The 21,300-nt window shown below is 38.8% G+C and overlaps 1 protein-coding gene across 1 annotated transcript in view; it reads right to left on the minus strand.

Moving 5' to 3' along the window:
- IL1RAPL1 (interleukin 1 receptor accessory protein like 1) overlaps positions 1-20,876 on the minus strand; it is a 695,400-nt gene extending 674,524 nt beyond the window's left edge. Inside the window, exons 1-2 of the mRNA XM_070366609.1 lie at positions 20,777-20,876; positions 20,173-20,452 (exon numbers count right to left, since the gene is read on the minus strand). Of these exons, the coding sequence (XP_070222710.1) occupies positions 20,173-20,452; positions 20,777-20,876 (380 nt within the window). The remainder of the gene's footprint in view (positions 1-20,172; positions 20,453-20,776) is intronic.
- Between the last annotated feature and the right edge of the window lie 424 nt (positions 20,877-21,300).

Consider the following 21,300-nt stretch of genomic DNA (forward strand, 5'->3'; position numbering starts at 1 on the left):
TTTAAAAAACTTTATTGAGGGGTAATTAACGAATATAACTGTACACATTTAAAGTGAACTATGTGATGGTTTGATACATATATATACTGTGGAATGACTACCAACATTAAAATAATACATCCATCACCTAATTATAATTTTTAAATGAATGTTTATAAGCATCAGTGATTACACAGAGGAACCAGTTTGATTTTCAGTATTTCTAAATAACAGCTTTGTGGTCTAATATCCTTTACACATCTACCTTACAGGACTCTAGGCAAAATATAACTATATAATATAAACATATTATAGGAAAAAGCCAATAATGATTTGATTTCACCATTTCAAAACAAAGGCTAAGAGCCTCATGTGGCTATTCAAATTAAATAACATTTAAAATTCAGGTCTACATGTGTGTATACCAGTGGCGGATTCATTTTGATATTTGGCAAAACTAATACAATTATGTAAAGTTTAAAAATAAAATAAAATTAAAAAAATAAAAAATAAAATTCAGGTCTATGGCTGCACTAGGACTGTGGAGTGACCTTGTGAATGGAAACCACATGCTAGGCACTGCATCTGGGGCTTGACAAACCCTGAAACTACCATACAAGTTCAAGGTTGCATAGCTTAAATTTACTTTACATGAAAGAATAAACTATCTTACTGAAGTCAGCCTTCTATAATATGAACTATAGCTAATGATGTGATATTGATTTAAAGTGATGTTTTCATTTCTTTTCCTTTTTTTCTTTTTGGCCTTTAGGGCAATACAAAACATTTTCCTGAAACCACTGGACCATATTGCAAATGTTACTCATTTACTCTATAAGCCTGACTCTTTTATACAACTATCTTTTATATCATTCATAGGAGAAAATGGGGATCTGTAACTGTGAGATATAGAGCAATCAGTTGAGTCTTTATTCAATTAATTTTTAAGTTTTCATTTTATAACATTAGATTCTATATCATGAAGCAGTTACTAAATGGAGACCCTCCTGAAAGCCAGAAATGCTACTGTAAAACCTGCAGAAATTGAGGCCATGGTAACTGATGACAAAGGTCTTACTGATTCTTCACCTAAGCTTTAGAGATGATAACTACATGAAATGTGTGTGTTTGCTAATTAGAGTAAGCTAGTTGTCTATTCCTTTCCTGGAGAATGAGAAGTTTTCCTGGAACCGGAACTAGAAGTATTTATGAGAACAAGGATTTGTCCAGCCAATGCTTCTTCAGGAATGTTGATGAGGTAATTCATAATTGGTTCTGAGTGATTCTGGACAGATGGAGAGTACTGAAGGCATGATGCATATGCATATGTTGGGGGTAGGTATGGTAGTATTCAGAGTATTAATACTGCTTAATTGTTTCAGAAATGATAAGAAGGAAGGCTGCACAAATAAAAAAAATAGAAGTTTGCTCAAGAACATTAATTACTAGCACTATTTACACAATAGCTAGGACATGGAAGCAATCTAGATGTCCATAGGCAGATGAATGGTTAAAGAAGTTGTGGTACATACACAATGGAATATTACTCTGCTATAAAGAGGAATGCGTTTGAGTCAGTTCTAATGAGGTGGATGAACCTAAAGCCTATTATACAGAGTGCAGTAAGTCAGAAAGAGAAAGACAAAAACCATATATTAGTGCATATATATGGAATCTAGATTGGAGAAGGAAATGGCAACCCACTCCAGTGTTCTTGCCTGGAGAATCCCATGGACGGAGAAGCCTGGTAGGCTGCAGCCCATGGGGTCGCACAGAGTCCGACACGACTGAAGCGACTTAGTAGTAGTAGTAATGGAATCTAGAAAGATGGTACCAATGATCCTATGTGCAGGGCAGCAAAGGAGACACAGACTTAAAGAACAGACTTTTGGATTTAGTGAGAGAAGGAGAGGATGGGATGATGTGAGAGAATAGCACTGAAATATGTACATTACCATATGTAAAATGGATGACCAGTGTGAGTTCAATGCATGAAGCACGGCACCCAAAGCCAGTGTTCTGTGACAACGTGGAGGGGATAGTGTGGAAAGGGAGGCAGGAGGGGGTTCAGGATGGAGGAGACATATGTATAGCTACAGCCAATTCATGTTGATGTATGGCAAAAACCATCACAATATTGTAAAGGAAAAACAATTATCCTCCAATTAAAATAAATAAATAAAAATTTTAAAAAGAATATTCATTATTCACTTAACAAACATTGACAGAATGTTTACCACATGTAAGGCACAAAATTGGGGATTTCCTGGTGGCTCAGATGGTAAAGAATCTGCCTGCAATGCAACAGACACGGGTTCGATCCCTGGTTCAGGAAGATCCCCTGGAAAAAGGGCATTGTTACCCACTCCGGTATTCTTGCCTGGAGAATCCCATGGACAGAGGAGCCTGATGGGCTACAGTCCATGGGGTCACAAAGAGTCAGACACGACTGAGCGACTAACACTTTCACAGTTTCACATATACATGGAGGGATGCTTCTTTGCTGTGCCAAAATCGGCTACTAATTTCCCCTCAATATCTGTTTCCCCTTCTTCCTCAGTGTAGCAGATACTTTTGGTGCTCCACTCAGAATTGCTTCAGCAGCTGTTGTACCCGTACCTCAGCCGCTGTGAGTGTTGACTGGACAAAGCTCACACCTGTATCCTTTTCTAGAGACTCACCGTAGCATGACAAGAGCCATCTGGATAGGGATGACTGCAAAGTCCTGGCCCTGCCCCTTTGCTTCAAGGAAGGATAAATTATGTGGTGCAGTTTATGTTTCACAGCTCCCTGTGGGATCAGGATGAGTCTAGACTTTTGAAAACTCTTCTTTTCCTGGCTTTTCCCCTTGTAGGTTTAATGCTGAGTATACTCCTCAGTAGACCATTTGCCCAAGAATCCCTGTCTTGGGCTTTTGTTTTTTAGGGAAATAATTTAAGATCCCCAGTAATAGACCTCTATATTGTTAGGAGGCCTACGGGTACTACTAATAAAACTACATATCCCAGCCACCACTACCATTCAATGTATTAATAATTATGTGAATGAGTTCTAGCCAATGAGATGTAAGGAGAAGTTAAGCAGATAACCTCTGTGTCTTGTTCTTAAAAGCAGAAAGAGCCATATTCTTTGTTCCTTTCATTACATACTGCTGCTTATAATAACATGGAGATGATGGATAGAGCTTCATCTTGGAAAACAAAGATGAGGACCATACCCCAGGGAGGACAGAGTGGAGATCGTAAACAAACCTGAGGCCTAGACAGTAGACATCATGTAAGCTCCAAACTGCCTATATCTGGAATTTTGATTCTGGAACCTTTGAGCAGAAAGTTCCTCATACTTAAACTACTGTTACTTCTAAATTCTTTTTATATACAAATAGCCTGTTCCCAAACCTGACAACTGATCAAAACATTTTTCTTTGCTCAGATCTCAGTGGTCATATATACATAACCGGAGACGCAAAGATGAACAAGATGTTAAATTTCTGCCCTTATGAAGCTAATGGTCTAAAAAAGAAACTGGGACAACCCAGAGGGATGGTACGGGGACGGAGGAAGGAGGAGGGTTCAGGATGGGGAACACATGTATACCTGTGGTGGATTCGTGTTGATATTTGGCAAAACCAATACAATATTGTAAAGTTAAATAAAATAAAATAAAAAATTAAAAAAAAAGAGATCTGAACGAAGTATGGATTTTAATTTTTTAAAAAACTAGTAAGTAGACTAACACAGAACCTAGAAAGGACCCCAAATCTCTTTATTCAAGTGATGTGTCAGGGAGCAATGGTAGAGAACTCTATTTAAGACTTCCCTACTAATACTAATAAGTCTCTTCAGTTGTGCCCAACTCTGTGCGACCCCATAGATGGCAGCCCACCAGACTCCCCCATCCCTGGGATTCTCCAGGCAAGAACACTGGAGTGGGTTGCCATTTCCTTCTCCAACGCATGAAAGTGAAAAGTGAAAGTGAAGTTGCTCAGTTGTGTCCGACTCTTCATGACTCCATGGACTGCAGCCTACCAGGCTCCTCCATCCATTGGGATTTTCCAGGCAAGAGTATTGGAGTGGGGTGCCATTGTCTTCTCCAAAGATTTCCTTAGAATAATGGTTTAACACTAGGGCAATTTTATTTATCAAGACCCTCAGATTTTGCAGTGAAAAAGTTTAGGTTTATACTGGAAAACTAGTATGATGTAGCTCTTGTTTTTTTTTTTTTTCCTTTTATTTGTTTCCCATAGCAACATCCAGTAAAGCACTATCTGTGATGAACCGTTTTTTCCTTGTTATTCCTATCATTCACACTCTAACCGTAGTCCCCATAACTCCATGACCCAATTATTGCAAAAGCTCTGTGCCTGTTTTCCACATTCCCATTTCTGTAAACATTCACATACCTGCTGCAACATAATTCTGGAAAAAACTGGTTTATCTTTCTAATCCTTGATTTATACTTATCTGCCATTTAGGTCTTAGCATCCGTTTTACCCATCTTTACAAGTCTTCTCTTTCATCATAACTCCAAAACTCCATTTTTCAAAAAAACTGATCTAATCACTCTGTTACAAATAGACTATGTTTTTCTTTTTGCCTTTGTGAATAACAACAGAAGTTTCTACTCTTGGCTTAACTATATGCAGGTTGCAAACCATTTTCTAGACCAGAGATCAGCAAACATTAGCCTGCAGGCTAAATACTTCCATCACTTTGGAAAGTGTTTTTGAGCATAGCCACACTCATTCACTTATGTATTGTCTGTGACTCCTTCCTGCTGCAACAGCAGAGCAGAATATCTGCAACAGAGACTATATTGTCTGCAAATGCTAAAATTTATATCATTTGGCCCCTTACAGAAAATAGTTTGCCAACCCTTGTTCTAGGTCATTGTTTAATTTTTCTTGCATTAGTCTTTTTTTTTTAATTTATTGGAGTATAGTTGTTTTACAATGTTGTGTTAGTTTCCACTGTACAGCAAAATGAATCAACTATTCATATACATATATCCCCTCTTTTTTGGATTTTCTTTCCATTTAGGTCACCACAGAGCATTGTGTAGAGTTCCCTGTGCTGTCCAGTTGGTCCTCATTAGTTATCTATTTTATACATAATATCAATAGTGTATATACATCAATCCCAATCTCCCAATTTATTCCACCCACCCCCTTTCACCCTTGGTGTCCATATATTTGTTCTCTACATCTGTGTTGTCATGAGACCTTTCTGACAGGGAAAATTTTCTCCATTATACTTCCCCTAGCCGTGTGTTTATTTTTCAAAGTCCTGCTCAAATTACAAGCTCTTCATGAGCCCTTCTATGAACAGTCTCTTTATTGTCTTCTCTACAGTCATTAGGTTATTGTTACTTTTTTCAATAGCCCACAATTCCATACTGGTTTGATACTTTTTGCAGAAAATTTATAAGTCTCTCTCTCTTCCCTGAACCTGACACCATTGATTTGAAATAGTTCTCAAAACTTTCTCTAAGGCTTGGAAAGATAAGACAACACTTTTCTTAATCCAGTGATCTAAGAAACTACCCCAACATCACTTGAGCAGAATTTATTTCATCTTCTTAGTATTAAAAAAATGGCTGTGGTGTGCATTTATTTTCAGGATGCTTTAAAAAATCCATAAACTGACTAGGCAATTGACACAGCTTTAGGCTTTTACTTGCAACAACTGGATTTGTTGTTTCTGAAAAGAAAGCACTCAGACAACAATCTGGCTTATCATTGCCCTATTGAAATATAATTTGATCCTTTAGAAAACATCTTTATGTCTCAGGCATGGAAATAAGGGTAAACTTCAGTATTGGATCTAGGTTGATTTACCAGCTCAGCATGATCTCCAAGTATTATTAGAATTATAAAACTGAAAATTCTCTTTGAGGCCTATGATGGCAAGAAACATAGGTTCCCAACAAAAGATGACAGAAAGAATAACTGATGTGCAGCTCTGCAATTTCAGTTTATCATCCATAAAAGACACTACATCCAGACTTGAAACCTTATTTTAAAGACTTTCAATAGTATATGGATTGTTTAAAGGGCTACCTTATGTAGGACTTAACTGTACTTTTTATAACCTATAAATTGTAGGTGATATTCTCAAGGGTATACTGTGGCTTCAATCAAAAGAGATAGTTTAACAATTAGGAGACCAAAAAGTGAAACTACTTCAGTTCCTTGAGACACATATGCATCTGATCATTAAGATCTCTGGGTAGGATACAAAACATTTATATGCACTTTGATTGCTCTAGAACAAATGAAGACTCCTTGCGGCATTAATGTTGAAGACTTTCTAAAATGATGCCAACATTATTTATCCTTTGATCCCAAGTGACTTGATTTTTAAGCAACAATCACATAAAACAGTAATACATACTAAAATTATGTACTATCATACAGATTAACATGAATGATAAGTTATTTCTACTAAAAGCCATTCTTTGTTGGTCTTTTCAGTCAGTTCAGTCGCTCAGTCGTGTCAGACTCTTTGCGACCCCATGAATCGCAGCACGCCAGGCCTCCCTGTCCATCACCAACTCCCGGAGTTCACTCAAACTCACGTCCATCGAGTCAGTGATGGCATCCAGCCATCTCATCCTCTGTCGTCCCCTTCTCCTGCCCCCAATCCCTCCCAGCATCAGAGTCTTTTCCAATGAATCAACTCTTCACATGAGGTGGCCAAAGTACTGGAGTTTCAGCTTTAGCATCATTCCTTCCAAAGAAATCCCAGGGCTGATCTCTTTCAGAATGGACTGGTTGGACCTCCTTGTTGGTCTTTTAGGCCTAATTTATTAGTACTGTTTACTTCCACCTGGTAACAGTGAAGGTCTATTACAGGGAGAGAATAAAACTGGAATACCAAAAGCAGTCCATAACTGGTGTTAGTTTCAGAGAAGATGTCATAAGAAACAGAATTGTTTTATGTTTTTCATGGAAAATGATAGGAATCAGTGAATGGTGTAATTCTGGCTATGCCAGTGTTTTCTACAAGGCATTCTAAGAACACTAGCTCCAATCACGAAGTATTTTATTCAGTAACTATTTTGTGGGTACATTCTCAGTGACAAACACTATCTCACATTGATTCTGAGGGGAAATCATATCAGTGATAGTAAGTTTGGCATGCTACGCATACTCTATCTTCCATAAAAGGTTGTTTAAAGGGTCTTGGAGGAAAATCCTAAGATACTTAGCTGTGAAGTTATATGAGGCATACACTAGGACTAGCTGAGCAAAGGGGTGTCTAAGAATTTGGTATACTGTCTTCCAGCATCCTGACTTGAAAGTAGAGAGACATTAGTCTTAAATATATTGGTTTGGCCCAAAAGCTCATTCAGGGTTAGGTAGAAATGCAAGACATTTTTCACTTTCATGAAGACCTTTATTGAAAAATGTACCCCAAAGAAAGGAACTTTTTGGCAAACCCAAATGTTGTGGGTGTGGCCTCTGTTAAATAGAACAGCTACATAATTAAATACATAAAAGGTGCACAGCATTTTAAGGAATCTTACTACTTTTTTGGTAAAGTTTAAGTTAAAAAGAAGCTGCTGGGCCCCTTAACATTGCATGGAAAACAGAGGATGGACTCAAGAACCACAGAGAACCAATCCCACTAACAGAACTGGGCCCTAACCAAAAATACTACTGATGTGTGCCCAGCTGGATTTCAGAATGGCTATAGGACAGCAACTGCTCTGTACCTTCCACCCATTTTATTTTTTAATTTTTTTAAAGTTTATTTATTTTAATTGGAGGCTAATTACTTTACAGTATTGTGGTAGTTGCCATACATTGACATGAATCAGCCACAGGTGTACGTGTGTTCCCCCATCCCGAACCCCCTCCCACCTCCCTCCCCACCTTCCACCCATTTTAAATAGGATTATTTAGTTTAGTTGCCTTATTCCTGTCTGACCACAGAATGTTGGGTGTATAAGGGTTAGATAGCAAGTCTTTCGAGTTCACAGACCTCAGGAAGAGCAAGTCCTGAACAGCTGTACTTAAGGAATTAGGCAGGAAGAACCTCATTCACACATAAGTAATGAGATTCAGTGAAAAAGCTGGCTTAAAACTCAACATTCAAAAAACTCATGGCATCAGTTTTTAAGATCATGGCATCCAGTCCCATCACTTCATGCATGGCAATTAGAAGGGGAAATAATGGAAATAGTGACAGACTTTATTTTCTTGGGCTCCAAAATCACTGCAGATGGTGACTGTAGCCATGAAATTAAAAGACATTTGCTTCTTGGAAGAAAAGTTATGACAAACCTAGACAGCATATTAAAAAGCAGAGATCACTTTGATGACAAAGGTCCATCTAGTCAAAGCTATGGGTTTTCCAGTAGTCATGTATGGATGTGAGAGTTGGACCATAAAGAAAGCTGAACCCAAAGAACTGATGCTTTTGATCTGTGGTGTTGGAGAAGAATCTTGAGAGTCCCTTGGACTGAAAGGAGATCCAATCAATCCTAAAGGAAATCAACCCTGTATTCATTGGAAGGACTGATGCTGAAGCTGAAGCTTTAATACTTTGGTCACCTGAAATGAAGAACTGACTCATTGGGAAAGACCCTGATGCTGGGAAAGATTGAAGGTGAGAGAGAAGGGGATGACAGAGGATGAGATGGTTGGATGGCATCACTGACTCGATGGACATGAGTTTGAGCAAGCTCCCGGAGATGGTGAAGGACAAGGAAGCCTACCATGTTGCAGTCCTTGGGGTTGCAAAGAATTGGACATGAATGAGCGACTGAACAAGACAAGAATGAGATCCTGGACTTCTAGCCTTATCTTGAGGTCATAATAAGATTCCAGGGCTCTTAGAAATAAGTTGAGTATATTTTGTATGTGTTAGGGCATGGATTACTAGAGGCTAACGGGCAGACTCTGCTGTACTGTTATTTTGGTGGTCCGACCAAAAAACCACATCTTGTGCAACTCAACCTCTTGTAAAGTTTTCTTCCCTATTAGCTCTAGACTCGACTAATTGGATATATTAGTAAGCATGATACAAATAGATGCTTGATAAGTCTCCATACTTTCTGAGTTGCCCTATAAAATGCCTGGTTATCTTGCTGGAGAGACAGCTGGAGAGACCACATGGAGGCCCTGAGGATTACGGACAGAGCAAATCCTGTATCCAGTTGATTCCAGCCTCAAGTGACTATGGTCAAAATCAGCAGATGACCCACCCAGTCAAGTTCAGCTCACATTGCAGAATCATATGTAAATTAAATAATTGCTCTTTTTAACCCCTTGGTTTAGAAGTGTTTTCCCCACATAATAGATAACTGAATCAATTGTCTTTGGAGCAGTGTGATAAAAGTAGAAAGACAATGAACACATACTGGATCTTCTGTAAGAAATAGCTCTATATTCTTCAGATAGCAGTGAAAAAAATGGGATTTCAGATGAAGGAACAAAAAGTAAAAGAGTAAGGTAAATTTATACTTTAATCTGCAAACAGCAGGCAGGATGGTGAGAACATAGCACAAAGTATCCACAGAGACAAACACCAAAGATGAGTCTAGAAGGAAAAGTTGTAGCTGGGTTATAAAGGGACATGTATGTCAAAGCCTTCAGACTTCATATTGGGTATCAGGGCCCATTAAGAACTTTTAGGTAGAGAAATTTAATAAGATCTCTGTTGTGGACATGTAATTCCACAGCAGTGAGGAACGGTAACATTAACAGGAAAAATCTGGAGGCAGAGAAACCATTCAAGAGGACAGTGCACTCACAGTGTCTTCATTTAAGAGGACAGAGTAGAAATCAGCATGAACAACAAAGAATAAACCCAAAAGACATTTCTAAGGGTAGATCAGACAGATCTTGATAGCAATTAAGACAAGGTAAAGAATGATAAGTGATAATTTTCTAGATAGTGTTGCTGGAATAACAGTGATTCTATGCATTAAAAAAAGGAAACATCTGAGGAGGAGACAGCTTTGTTGAAGTAAGTATCAAAATACATTTTGGTACATGTTGACGTCAATGTGTCTTTTGGGAAAACAGAAAGAGGAGACTGTTAGGAAACTGAAAATATACTTCTAGTGCTGGTGAAAATGTTTGGAATTATTTTTTGAGTCATTAAATACTTATTAAGTGAAGCTACTGGAATAATAAGAACAGGGAGCAATGATTAATAAGCTGACTGCATAAAAGAATCATCATGACCCAGCAATCCCACTGCTGGGCATACACACTGAAGAAACCAGAATTGAAAGAGACACGTGTACACCAATGTTCATTGCAGTACTGTTTACAATAGCCAGGGCATGGAAGCAACCTACATGTCCATCGGCAGACAAATGGATAAGAAAGCTGTGATACATATACACAATGGAATATTACTCAGCTATTAAGAAGAATGCATTTGAATAAGAATGCATTTGAATCAGTTCTAATGAGGTGGATGAAACTGGAGCCTATTATACAGAGTGAAGTAAGTAAGAAAGAAAAACACCAATACAGTTTACTGACACATATATATGGAATTTAGAAAGATGGCAGTGATGACCCTATATGCGAGACAACAAAAGAGACACAGATGTAAAGAACAGACTTTTGGATTCTGTGGGAGAAGGCAAGGGTGGTATGATTTGAGAGAATAGCATTGAAACATGTATATTATCATATGTGACATAGATTGACAGTTCAGGCTTGATGCATGAGACAGGGTGCTCAGGGCTGGTGCGCTGGGATGACCCTGAGGGATGGGATGGGGAAGGAGGTGGGAGGGGGGTTCAGGATGGGGAACATATATACACCGGTGGAGGATTCATGTCAATGTATGGCAAAACTACCATAATATTGCAAAGTAATTAGCCTCCAATTAAAATAAATAAATTAGTTAAAAAAAGGATCATCTGACATCTGTATTTAATAGATCTGACATGGTACATAGTCACCAATAGTTTGTTTTTTTTTAAATTTTATTGGATTATCAGTTCAGTTCAGTTCAGTTCAATGGCTCAGTCATGTCTGACTCTTTGTGACCCATGGACTGCAGCATGCCAGGCCTCCCTGACCACAAACTCCCAGAGTTTTCTCAAACTCATGTTCATTGAGTCGGTGATACCGTCCAACCATCTCAACCTCTGTCATCCCCTTCTCCTCTTGCCCTCAATCTTTCCCAGCATCAGGGTCTTTTCAAATGAGTCAGCTCTTTGCATCAGGTGGCCAAAGTATTGGAGTTTCAGCTTCAACATCAGTCCTTCCAATGAATACCCAGGACTGATTTCCTTTAGGATGGACTGGTTGGATCTCCTTGCAGTCCAAGTCTTCTCCAACACCACAGTTCAAAAGCATCAATTCTTCGGCGCTCAGCTTTCTTTATAATCCAACTGTCACACACCACCCTTATGACAGAAAGTGAAGAACTAAAGAGCCTCTTGATGAAAGTGAAAGAGGAGAGTGAAAAAGTTGGAGTGAAAAATATTAAAGCTCAACATTCAGAAAACTAAGACCATGGCATCTGGTCCCATCACTTAATGGCAAATAGATGGGGAAACAGTGGCTGACTTTATTTTTCTGGGCTCCAAAATCACTGCAGATGGTGATTGCTGCCATGAAATTAAAAGACGCTTACTCCTTGGAAGAAAGTTATGACCAACTTAGACAGCATATTAAAAAGCAGAGACATTACTTTGTCAACAAAGATCTGTCTAGTCAAGGGTATGGTTTATCCAGTAGTCATGTATAGATGTGAGAGTTGGACTATAAAGAAAGCTGAGCACCGAAGAATTGATGCTTTTGAACTGTGGTGTTGGAGAAGACTCTTGAGAGTCCCTTGGACTGCAAAGAGATCCAACCAGTCCATCCTGGGGGAGATCAGTCCTGGTTGTTGATTGGAAGGACTGATGTTGAAGCTGAAACTCCAGTACTTTGGCCACTTGATGCGAAGAGCCTCACTGGAAAAGACCCTGATGCTGGGAAAGATTGAGGGCAGGAGGAGAAGGGGACAACAGAGGATAAGATGGTTGAATGGCATCACCGACTCAACGGCCATGGGTTTGGGTGGATTCCGGGAGTTGGTGATGGACAGGGAGGCCTGGCGTGCTGTGGTTCATGGGGTCGCAAAGAGTCAGACATGACTGAGTGACTGAACTGAAACTGAAACTGACTCATATCCATACATGACCACTTGAAAAACCATAGCCTTGTCTAGATGGACCTTTGTTGGCAAAATAATGTCTCTGCTTTTGAATATGTTGTCTAAGTTGGTCATAACTTTCTTCCAAGGAGTAATTGTCTTTTAATTTCATGGCTGCAGTCACCATCTGCAGTGCTTTTGGACCCCCCAAAAATTATGCCACTGTTTCCACTGTTTCCCCATCTATTTGCTATGAAGTGATTGGACCGTATGCCATGGTCTTAGTTCTCTGAATGTTGAGCTTTAAGCCAACTTTTTCACTCTCCTCTTTCACTTTCATCAGCTCTAGCATCAGTCCTTCTAATGCATAATCATGGTTGATTTCCTTTAGGATTAGTTGGTTTGATCTCCTTGCTGTCCGAGGGACTCTCAAGAGTCTTCTCCAACACCACAGCACAGGCACCAAAGCTGCCTGCTTTGGTCCTGCCAATATTATCTGGATGGTTAACTGAAGCAGTGTGGTCATGTTATGTCTCAAGTCCTGAGGTCCCTAGTCAATCTTTCTTACCACCTTTCACACAACCTGCTATGTTTCTTTGCTGGGTTATATCTGCCTTTTCAATTGTAAGGGGGAGGACTGTGAGGAAGGCAGCTGCTTTATCTTGACAGAACCCCATTCTATTTTAAACTGTGACACAGTATCTATAATAATTTATTGCACACTTATTTTCTCTCATGCAAATGATTTGAAGGTAAAAAATGTTTCTTTTAGAGTCTTTGTAATTCTAGCATTAGCATATCACCTGGTGATCAGTTGAGGTTTCTGAAATGGATGACTGAGTAAATGGATTTAACTGAGTACCTTTTGATAGATGAGAAAGAAGAATTAGTCTCTAAAGAGAAAATCAAGACTTGGACAAAGGAACTAGATACTAGATAAAATACATTATATATATGTAATTTTGAAAAGTACACTTTTAGAAAGAAATTAACACAGAAAAATCAATCATCCTTCTGTCTGATTCACTTTGCTTTACAGCAGAAACTAACACAGCAGTGTAAAGCAGCCTTACTCCAATAAAAAAATCAATCATACTTCTAACAATGTACATGTTAAAAATGAAATTCAAAAGGCACTATCATTTAGAAATACACCAAAGAAAATGAAACACTTATGTATAAATTTCACAAAATGTGTACAGGATTGTATCATGAAAAATACAAAGTGCTAATGAAGAAGAAATCCTAAATAAATGCAGAGACCTACTACACTCATAGATTGTGGGTTCCAACATAAAGACAACAATTTTCCTCAAATTGAGCTATATAGGTTTAATTCCATTCCTATCAATATTATTCCAGTATGTTTTGTTTTTGTTTTTGTTTTTTTTTTTGTAGACATACATAAGCTTATGCTAAATTTTATCTGGAGAGGAACAGGCCTTACAACAGCTAAAAGCATCTTGAAAAGAAAGGTATCTAGTCCTACTATACAGCTATAGGCACACTAACCAAGACAGAGTGGTACTAGCCAAGGAACAGGCACATAGATCAAAGGTATATAATACTGAATTGAGATACTGGTTGTTGTTGTTCAGTTCCTAAGTCATGTCCAACTCTTTGCAACTCCATGGACTGTAGTACACCAGGCTCTTCTGTCCTCCACTATCTCTGGAAGTTTGCTTAAATTCATATACATTGAGCCAGTTATGCTATCTAACCATCTCATCTTCTGCTGCCCACACAAATCCACCCAACTGATTTTGTATAAACGTGCAAAAGCAATTCCATGGAGGAAGCTAGACGTTTTCAACAAATGATGCTGGAGCAACTGGACATCTATTCAAAAAGCTACACCTTGACCAAAATAAACATTATACCGTATATAAATATTAATTCAAGATGGAGCAGAGAGTAAAATTTAAAGCTACAAAACTAGTGGTAAAAGCTCCAATAATCTTAAAAAGAAAAGTTTAAGGATATAGACTATGGAAAGAGTGCCTATATTTCGTACCAAAAGCACAATACATAAAAGGAAAAAAATAAAAATTTTGCTCTGCAAAAAAGCCTGTTAAGAGGATGAAAAGACAAACTACAGATCGACAGAAAATATTTGCAAGCCACATATCCAAAAGAGGATTACTACTTAGAATATATAAAGAATTCTCAAAAATAAATGACCCAATCAAAAAATGGGCCAAAGAACTAAATAGACATTTCTCCAAAGAAGACATACAGATGGCTAACAAACACATGAAAAGATGCTCAACATCACTCTTTATCAGAGAAATGCAAATCAAAACCACTATGAGGTACCATTTCACGCCAGTCAGAATGGCTGCAATCCAAAAGTCTACAAGCAATAAATGCTGGAGAGGGTGTGGAGAAAAGGGAACCCTCTTACACTGTTGGTGGGAATGCAAACTAGTACAGTCACTATGGAGAACAGTGTGGAGATTCCTTAAAAAACTGGAAATAGAACTGCCTTATGATCCAGCAATCCCACTGCTGGGTATACACACTGAGGAAACCAAAAGGGAAAGAGACACGTGTACCCCAATGTTCATCGCAGCACTGTTTATAATAGCCAGGTCATGGAAGCAACCTAGATGTCCATCAGCAGATGAATGGATAAGAAAGCTGTGGTACATATACACAATGGAGTATTACTCAGCCATTAAAAAGAATACATTTGAATCAGTTCTAATGAGGTAGATGAAACTGGAGCCTATTATACAGAGTGAAGTAAGCCAGAAGGAAAAACACCAATACAGTATACTAACGCATATATATAGAATTTAGAAAGATGGTAACAATAACCCTGTATATGAGACAGCAAAAGAGACACTGATGTATAGAACAGTCTTTTGGACTCTGTGGGAGCGGGAGAGGGTGGGATGATTTGGGAGAATGGCATTGAAATATGTATAATATCATATATGAAACGACTCCCCAGTCCAGGTTCGATGCACGATACTGGATGCTTGGGACTGGAGCACTGGGACGACCCAGAGGGATGGTATGGGGAGGGAGGAGGGAGGAGGGTTCAGGATGGGGAACACATGTATACCTGTGGCGGATTCATTTTGATATATGGCAAAACCAATACAATATTGTAAAGTTAAATAAAATTTAAAAAAAACTAAATGGTTAGAACACAAATAATTCAGTTATAAAATGGACAAAAGACATAAACAGATATTTCACTGATGAGCACAGATGTGGCAAATCAGCACACAAAATCCCACCATTAGCCATTAGGGAGATGAAAATTAAAATCACAAGATATCAAGATATACTGATGGTTACAATGAAATATAGTGACAATACCAAATGCTGCAAGCATGTGGATAAACCAGATCACTTGCATATTGCTGGTGGGAATGTAATAAAATAGTACAGCTACTCTGGAAAATAATATAGCAGTTTCTTATATGACAGGGATTCCCTGATAGCTCAGTTGGCAAAGAATCTGCCAGCAGTGCAGGAGACCCTGAGTTGGGAAGATCCTCTGGAGAAGGGACAGGCTACACACTCCAGTATTCTCAGGCTTCCCTTGTGGCTCAGCTGGTAAAGAATCCACCTGCAATGTGGGAGACCTGGGTTCGATCCCTGGGTTGGGAAGATCCCCTGGAGAACAGAAAGGCTATGCACTCCAGTATTCTGGCCTGGAGAATTCCATGGACTATACAGTCCATGGGGTTGCAAAGAGTCGGACATGACTGAGTGACTTTCAATTTTTATATGACTAAACATGAAACTATCATACAACTCAAGTTCACTCTAGAGCATCTATTGCAGATAAATGAAAACATATATTCACTAAAAATGTACATGGGTATTCACAGAAGATTTATTTCAATAGCCAAAAAAGGAAACAACAGAGATGTCCTTCAATGAGTGAATAAACACTGGGGTAATGTCCATATCATGTAACATTACTTAACAATAAACAAGAACAGACTACGTTGAACAACCTGGATGAATTTCAAAGGAATTATGTTGACTGAAAAACCCAATTCCAAAAGGTGACATCCTCTATGATTCCATTTATAAAACATTCTTGAATTACAAAAAGTAGATATGGAGAACAGATTAGTGTTTGCCAGGGATTTGGGACTGGGGTAGGGAAGTAAATATGGACAACAGAAGGGATCCTGGAGGTGATGACATTGTTCTGTATCTTGAATGTAGCATTATCAATATTCTGATTATGATTTTGTACTATAGTTTTGCAAACTGTCACTGCTGATGGAAACTGGCTAAAGGATTCATGGGACCTCCCTATACTATAATATCTTGCAAATGAATATGAATCTACAAAATAAAATTTTAGTCGAAAAATAGAGTGACAAACAACTTAGTCTGTTAAAATTCAGGGGGCATTAAATTGCTTACATGAGCACCAGCCAGATATGCATATGAAACTGTTAAAAGAGTATAACTCAAAAGAGGCATATTTAAAAACTGGGAGTCAACAGGATAAGAAAAAATTTTTTTCTTTTAAAAAGTAAACTTATTCTTTAAATGGCAACAAAAGAAAAAGAAAAGAAATTATTACACATCTCTCCTCCACTCACTTTTCCATGTAAAAATAAACATTCAAGGAGGAGAAAATTGAGTAAAGAGACAGGTACTACAGAACAAAGAATGATGTGGTATTATTCTATCCAAAATGGCTACTTACAGAAAGGAGTAGGAAAGTTCTTATTCATTCTACTGAGAGTAATTTTAAGTGTTTGCATTTTTAACATCATTTAATTGTACATATTTAGGTGTAATGGAAGGAGAAGGCAATGGCACCCCACTCCAGTACTCTTGCCTGGAAAATCCCATGGATGAAGGAGCCTGGTAGGCTGCAGTCCATGGGGTTGCTAAGAGTCGGACACGACTGAGCGACTTCACTTTCACTTTTCACTTTCATGCATTGGAGAAGGAAATGGCAACCCACTCCAGTGTTCTTGCCTGGATAATCCCAGGGACGGGGGAGCCTGGTGGGCTGCCGTCTATGGGGTTGCACAGAGTCGGACACAACTGAAGCGACTTAGCAGCAGCAGCAGGTGTAATGGAGAAGGAAATGGCAACCCACTCCAGTATTCTTGCCTGGAGAATCCCATGGACTGAGGAGCCTGGCAGGCTACAGTCCATGGGGTTGCAAGGTTCGGCCAAGACCACCATTTAGGTATAAATGCTGTACATGAAAACACTTGTTAAACCATTTCATTGATAAGTTAATAACACAGAGCACCTATCAAAAAGACTAGAGCCTAGCAGTAGCAGCTAACATTTTCAAACTTCTGAAACTCTTTGTAAGTGAATTATTTAAAACCTAATGGTGACAACTTTGTGGCCTGAGAGCTAACAATGTGTCAAAGTCAGTGATTCAACTAACAGCCCTGGGCTCCCTTTACATCAACAGCAAGTCATTCTACTTAAACTGCTGTTTATAATGATTTTGAGTGCTGCTTTCCAAATTGGAAAAGGGAGTCAGATGAACACTAGCTTCAAATCAATTGGAACACTCGAATTCCAGGGACAAAAGCATCTTTTCCTGCAGTTCATTGCTTCCTCTAGAATCCCACTTGATGCATATAAAACTTAAAGGTGTTTGTCTTTTACTTTCACCTTCCATTAAAATGTAGACACATGAACATATGACAAATGTCATGGTTTCAAAATTTTGTGACCTTCATTCATTATTGCAACTACAAATTCAGAGACATTTTAGTGCAATTTCTCAGAGCATTGGACCAATATGTATACTTAAATACATCAAAGAATTGCAACTTCAGTGCTTTAGAAATTCAGGTTACTAATCTGAACACATCACTATTTTCCCATCAATAATAAATAGTAGAATGGAATGTTAGACTATGAACATTCAGTTCAATTCTAATCTCAGATAAAGGAGGACATAAATTGGTCTATCTTAAAGAATCACCTCTACACATGCATAAACAATCAGAAATCATGTTTTTTTTTAATAGAAATGCAGATGCGAAATTAAATCAAATTATTATTAGTCAAGTAGGAATAGCCAGTCGGAGAAGGCAGTGGCACCCCACTCCAGTACTCCTGCCTGGAAAATCCCATGGATGGAGAACCCTGGTAGGCTGCAGTCCATGGGGTCGCTAAGAGTCGGAAACAACTGAGCGACTTCACTTTCATTTTTCACTTTCATGCATTGGAGAAGGAAATAGCAACCCACTCCAGTGTTCTTGCCTGGAGAATCCCAGGGACGGGGGAGCCTGGTGGGCTGCCGTCTATGGGGTCGCACAGAGCCGGGCATGACTGAAGCGACTTAGCAGCAGCAGCAGAAGGAATAGCCAGTACAAACAGTACTCTCCAACTATATTGTTTTTCAGTCACTCAGTCATGCCCGACTCTTTGTGACCCCATGGACTGCAGCACAGCAGGCTTCCCTGTCTTTAACTTTCTTCTGAGTTGGTGATGCCATCCAACCATCTCATTCTCTGTTGCCCCCCTCTCCTCTTGCCCTCAATCTTTCCCAGCATCAGGGTCTGTTCCAATGGGTCGGCTCTTCGCCAACACAGTATGGCAATTAATTATCATTGTACCTACAAAAACTACTTCTATTAATAATTAAGTTGAAACATAAAAGGGTTGGATTCCCTTTTTTAAGGGAAAGAACAAAAGCTGACAAAGGAATAATGCCTTTGTTATTTTATTAATATAATTCATTCGACATTTTTCCCAAGCAGAACTTTATTTGCATTCACTTTTATTTTCCAAACTTAACTCTAACTTATATGTTGACAGTGTTTAAAAGATAAAATTATATTTAACCTTCATGTGGCTTTCCCCATTTTGACAACCTAATATACCTGCAGCCATGACTCTTCATAAAGGTAATTCTTTTAGGTTGATAGTGAATGGGAGACACAATGCTTATGGCTAGAGGAATAATAGCTGCCAATGAGAATTTCAGAAGTGAAAGTCGAATTTTGAATTGAAAAAGATACTAGATGATTCTGAGAGTTTCTCCAAATTGAGAATCAACTGCTTTAGATTTGGCTTTCTCTTAGTAAGTTGAAATAGGGACACAAAGGAATCGATTTAAAGCCTCTTTCTATATGCTTATACCCTGCTATGCCAATGTTCTTATAGTCTAATGACATCTGCAAGCATTCATGCAGGGTGTGATTCAGAGTCCATGTGGGGCTAATGCTTAAACTAAGATTTTTCACTGCTAATATGATACATGGCTACTGTCTCAATGCATTATCATTAAGCAAAGCACATACGTCTCTTCCCAAAGCAGACAAAGATATGTAGATGTGTGATCAGTTTCTTTGTGGAGTAAGGGCATGGGGAGACCCAAAATATTTTTGTATTAACTCAGCACTTTTATGGCTTCCCATGTCTGCTAGAGACCAGGATATGTGGGTTTGATCTCTGGGCTGGGAAGATCCCCTGGAGAAGGAAATGACAACCCACTCCAGTATTCTTGCCTGGAGAATCCCATGGACAGAGGAGCCTGGTGGGCTACAGTCCATGGGGTCACAAAGAGTCAGACACGACTGAGCGCATAGGCGCACACACACAGCACTTTTAGTTAACAAAATGATCTGGAACATAGTCTCTGTACTTCTAACAAGGCAAGGCTGCTTTCCTCTTTCTGTGCACATACATGTTTCTTAAATCATCTTTGCAGATGTGTGTGAACCAGAGGTTTCTGTGCACTATCTGTGAAGGGCAATAACAGAATGTTACAACCCATTTAGCAATAAACTATGCATCCTTTCTGCAAGTCTTTGCTTACATTTTATTTGCAACATTTCACCTCCTCTATAAATTTTATTTCATAGTGTTTAGTAATTTCTGGCAACATAAGTAGATACCCAGATGGTATCTCTTTTCTCCATAAGCCAGAAATAATGTCTCAATATAAATTCTAATCCCATCTTTTTATGATTTAGATTCTAAATGTTAGAAAGCAGCAACACACACAAATATTGAGACAATACCTTGAGGTTAAAGAGAGAGCCACAAAATCTAGGTATATAAGACAGCAACCAGTGATATCATTGATTCAACAGTAACAAGATGAAAAGCATACCTGATAACACAGGCATAAAGACCACTGTCCTGCAGTAACGTTGGTCGGAACCAAATGGAGTCTTCTTCCTTGCTCATTCTACTTCCATCAAAGGCTATTGGCTCTTCAAAGTCTCCAGGACCAGAGCTTTTGTACCACATCAAACTGAGTCCAGCACTTTGGGCTAGGGAGTAATTGGCTCTGATATAACCATAAAAGAGTGCACATTTGATGCGAACAGGCTCTCCCACCAAAACTTGGTATTTCTTGATATCGACAGACCAATCTGTGCATCCATCAGCTATAGTCAAAAAAGAGAAAGAGGAAAAAAACATTAGAGAAAACAATGGGAGCAATTAGGTTATTCATTCATTTATTCATTCAACAATATTTATTGAGCATCTCTATTGGACAATTTTTCCCTAGGCACAAATGGTGCAGCGATGGATAAAACTTTGAAGGGCACTGGAAAGTAATTTATCCTACTAACAAACAATATATTCAACACTTAGTTTGCTTCTGATGATATTTATTCTTACTTTAATCAGTGTGACAGCTACTGGCTTATGGCATTCCCACTCTAAATCCAAATGTTTGTCTGTTTTTTTTGAAAATAGGTCTGGACCTGTGAAATAGTTTCCTTTGCTAGTTGGCACTGATGTTTTCTTAGTAAAGGGTGCTGGAGAGACTGCAAAGGAAAGGGTTTTGCTCCCTAGCTCCAGCATGCTTGCTTGGAAGATTCTTGCAGTGTGCATTGCAGCAGATTGATAATCTTTTAGCAGAGCCTCGGGTGAGACATCTTATGGACAGCTTTTCCCCGATACCTTAGAGGGCAAGGCATCTCTGTCTAACTGCAGAGGGCAGGCTTCCAACCGGTTCTACCACGGTGTCATCTCAGTGACTTTAAGCCTTGCCTTTTCCCAGTGAGTCTGGATTTCACTCTGGGAATGGAGGACGCAAGCTTCTTCTTGGAGGCTCTCTCTCAGCTAGGGGTGATGGCAACCATTCCTCTATTCTTTATGGTTTTCTTTTGCTATGGACTGAATGCATTCTCTTTAGACTCGTATTTTGAAGCCTTAATCGAGAATGTAATGGAACATGGAGGAGGGACCATGGGGAAGTAATTAGCTTTATATGAAGTCATGAGGG

Source organism: Bos mutus, chromosome X (genome assembly GCF_027580195.1).
Source record: "Bos mutus isolate GX-2022 chromosome X, NWIPB_WYAK_1.1, whole genome shotgun sequence".
NCBI lineage: Eukaryota > Metazoa > Chordata > Mammalia > Artiodactyla > Bovidae > Bos > Bos mutus.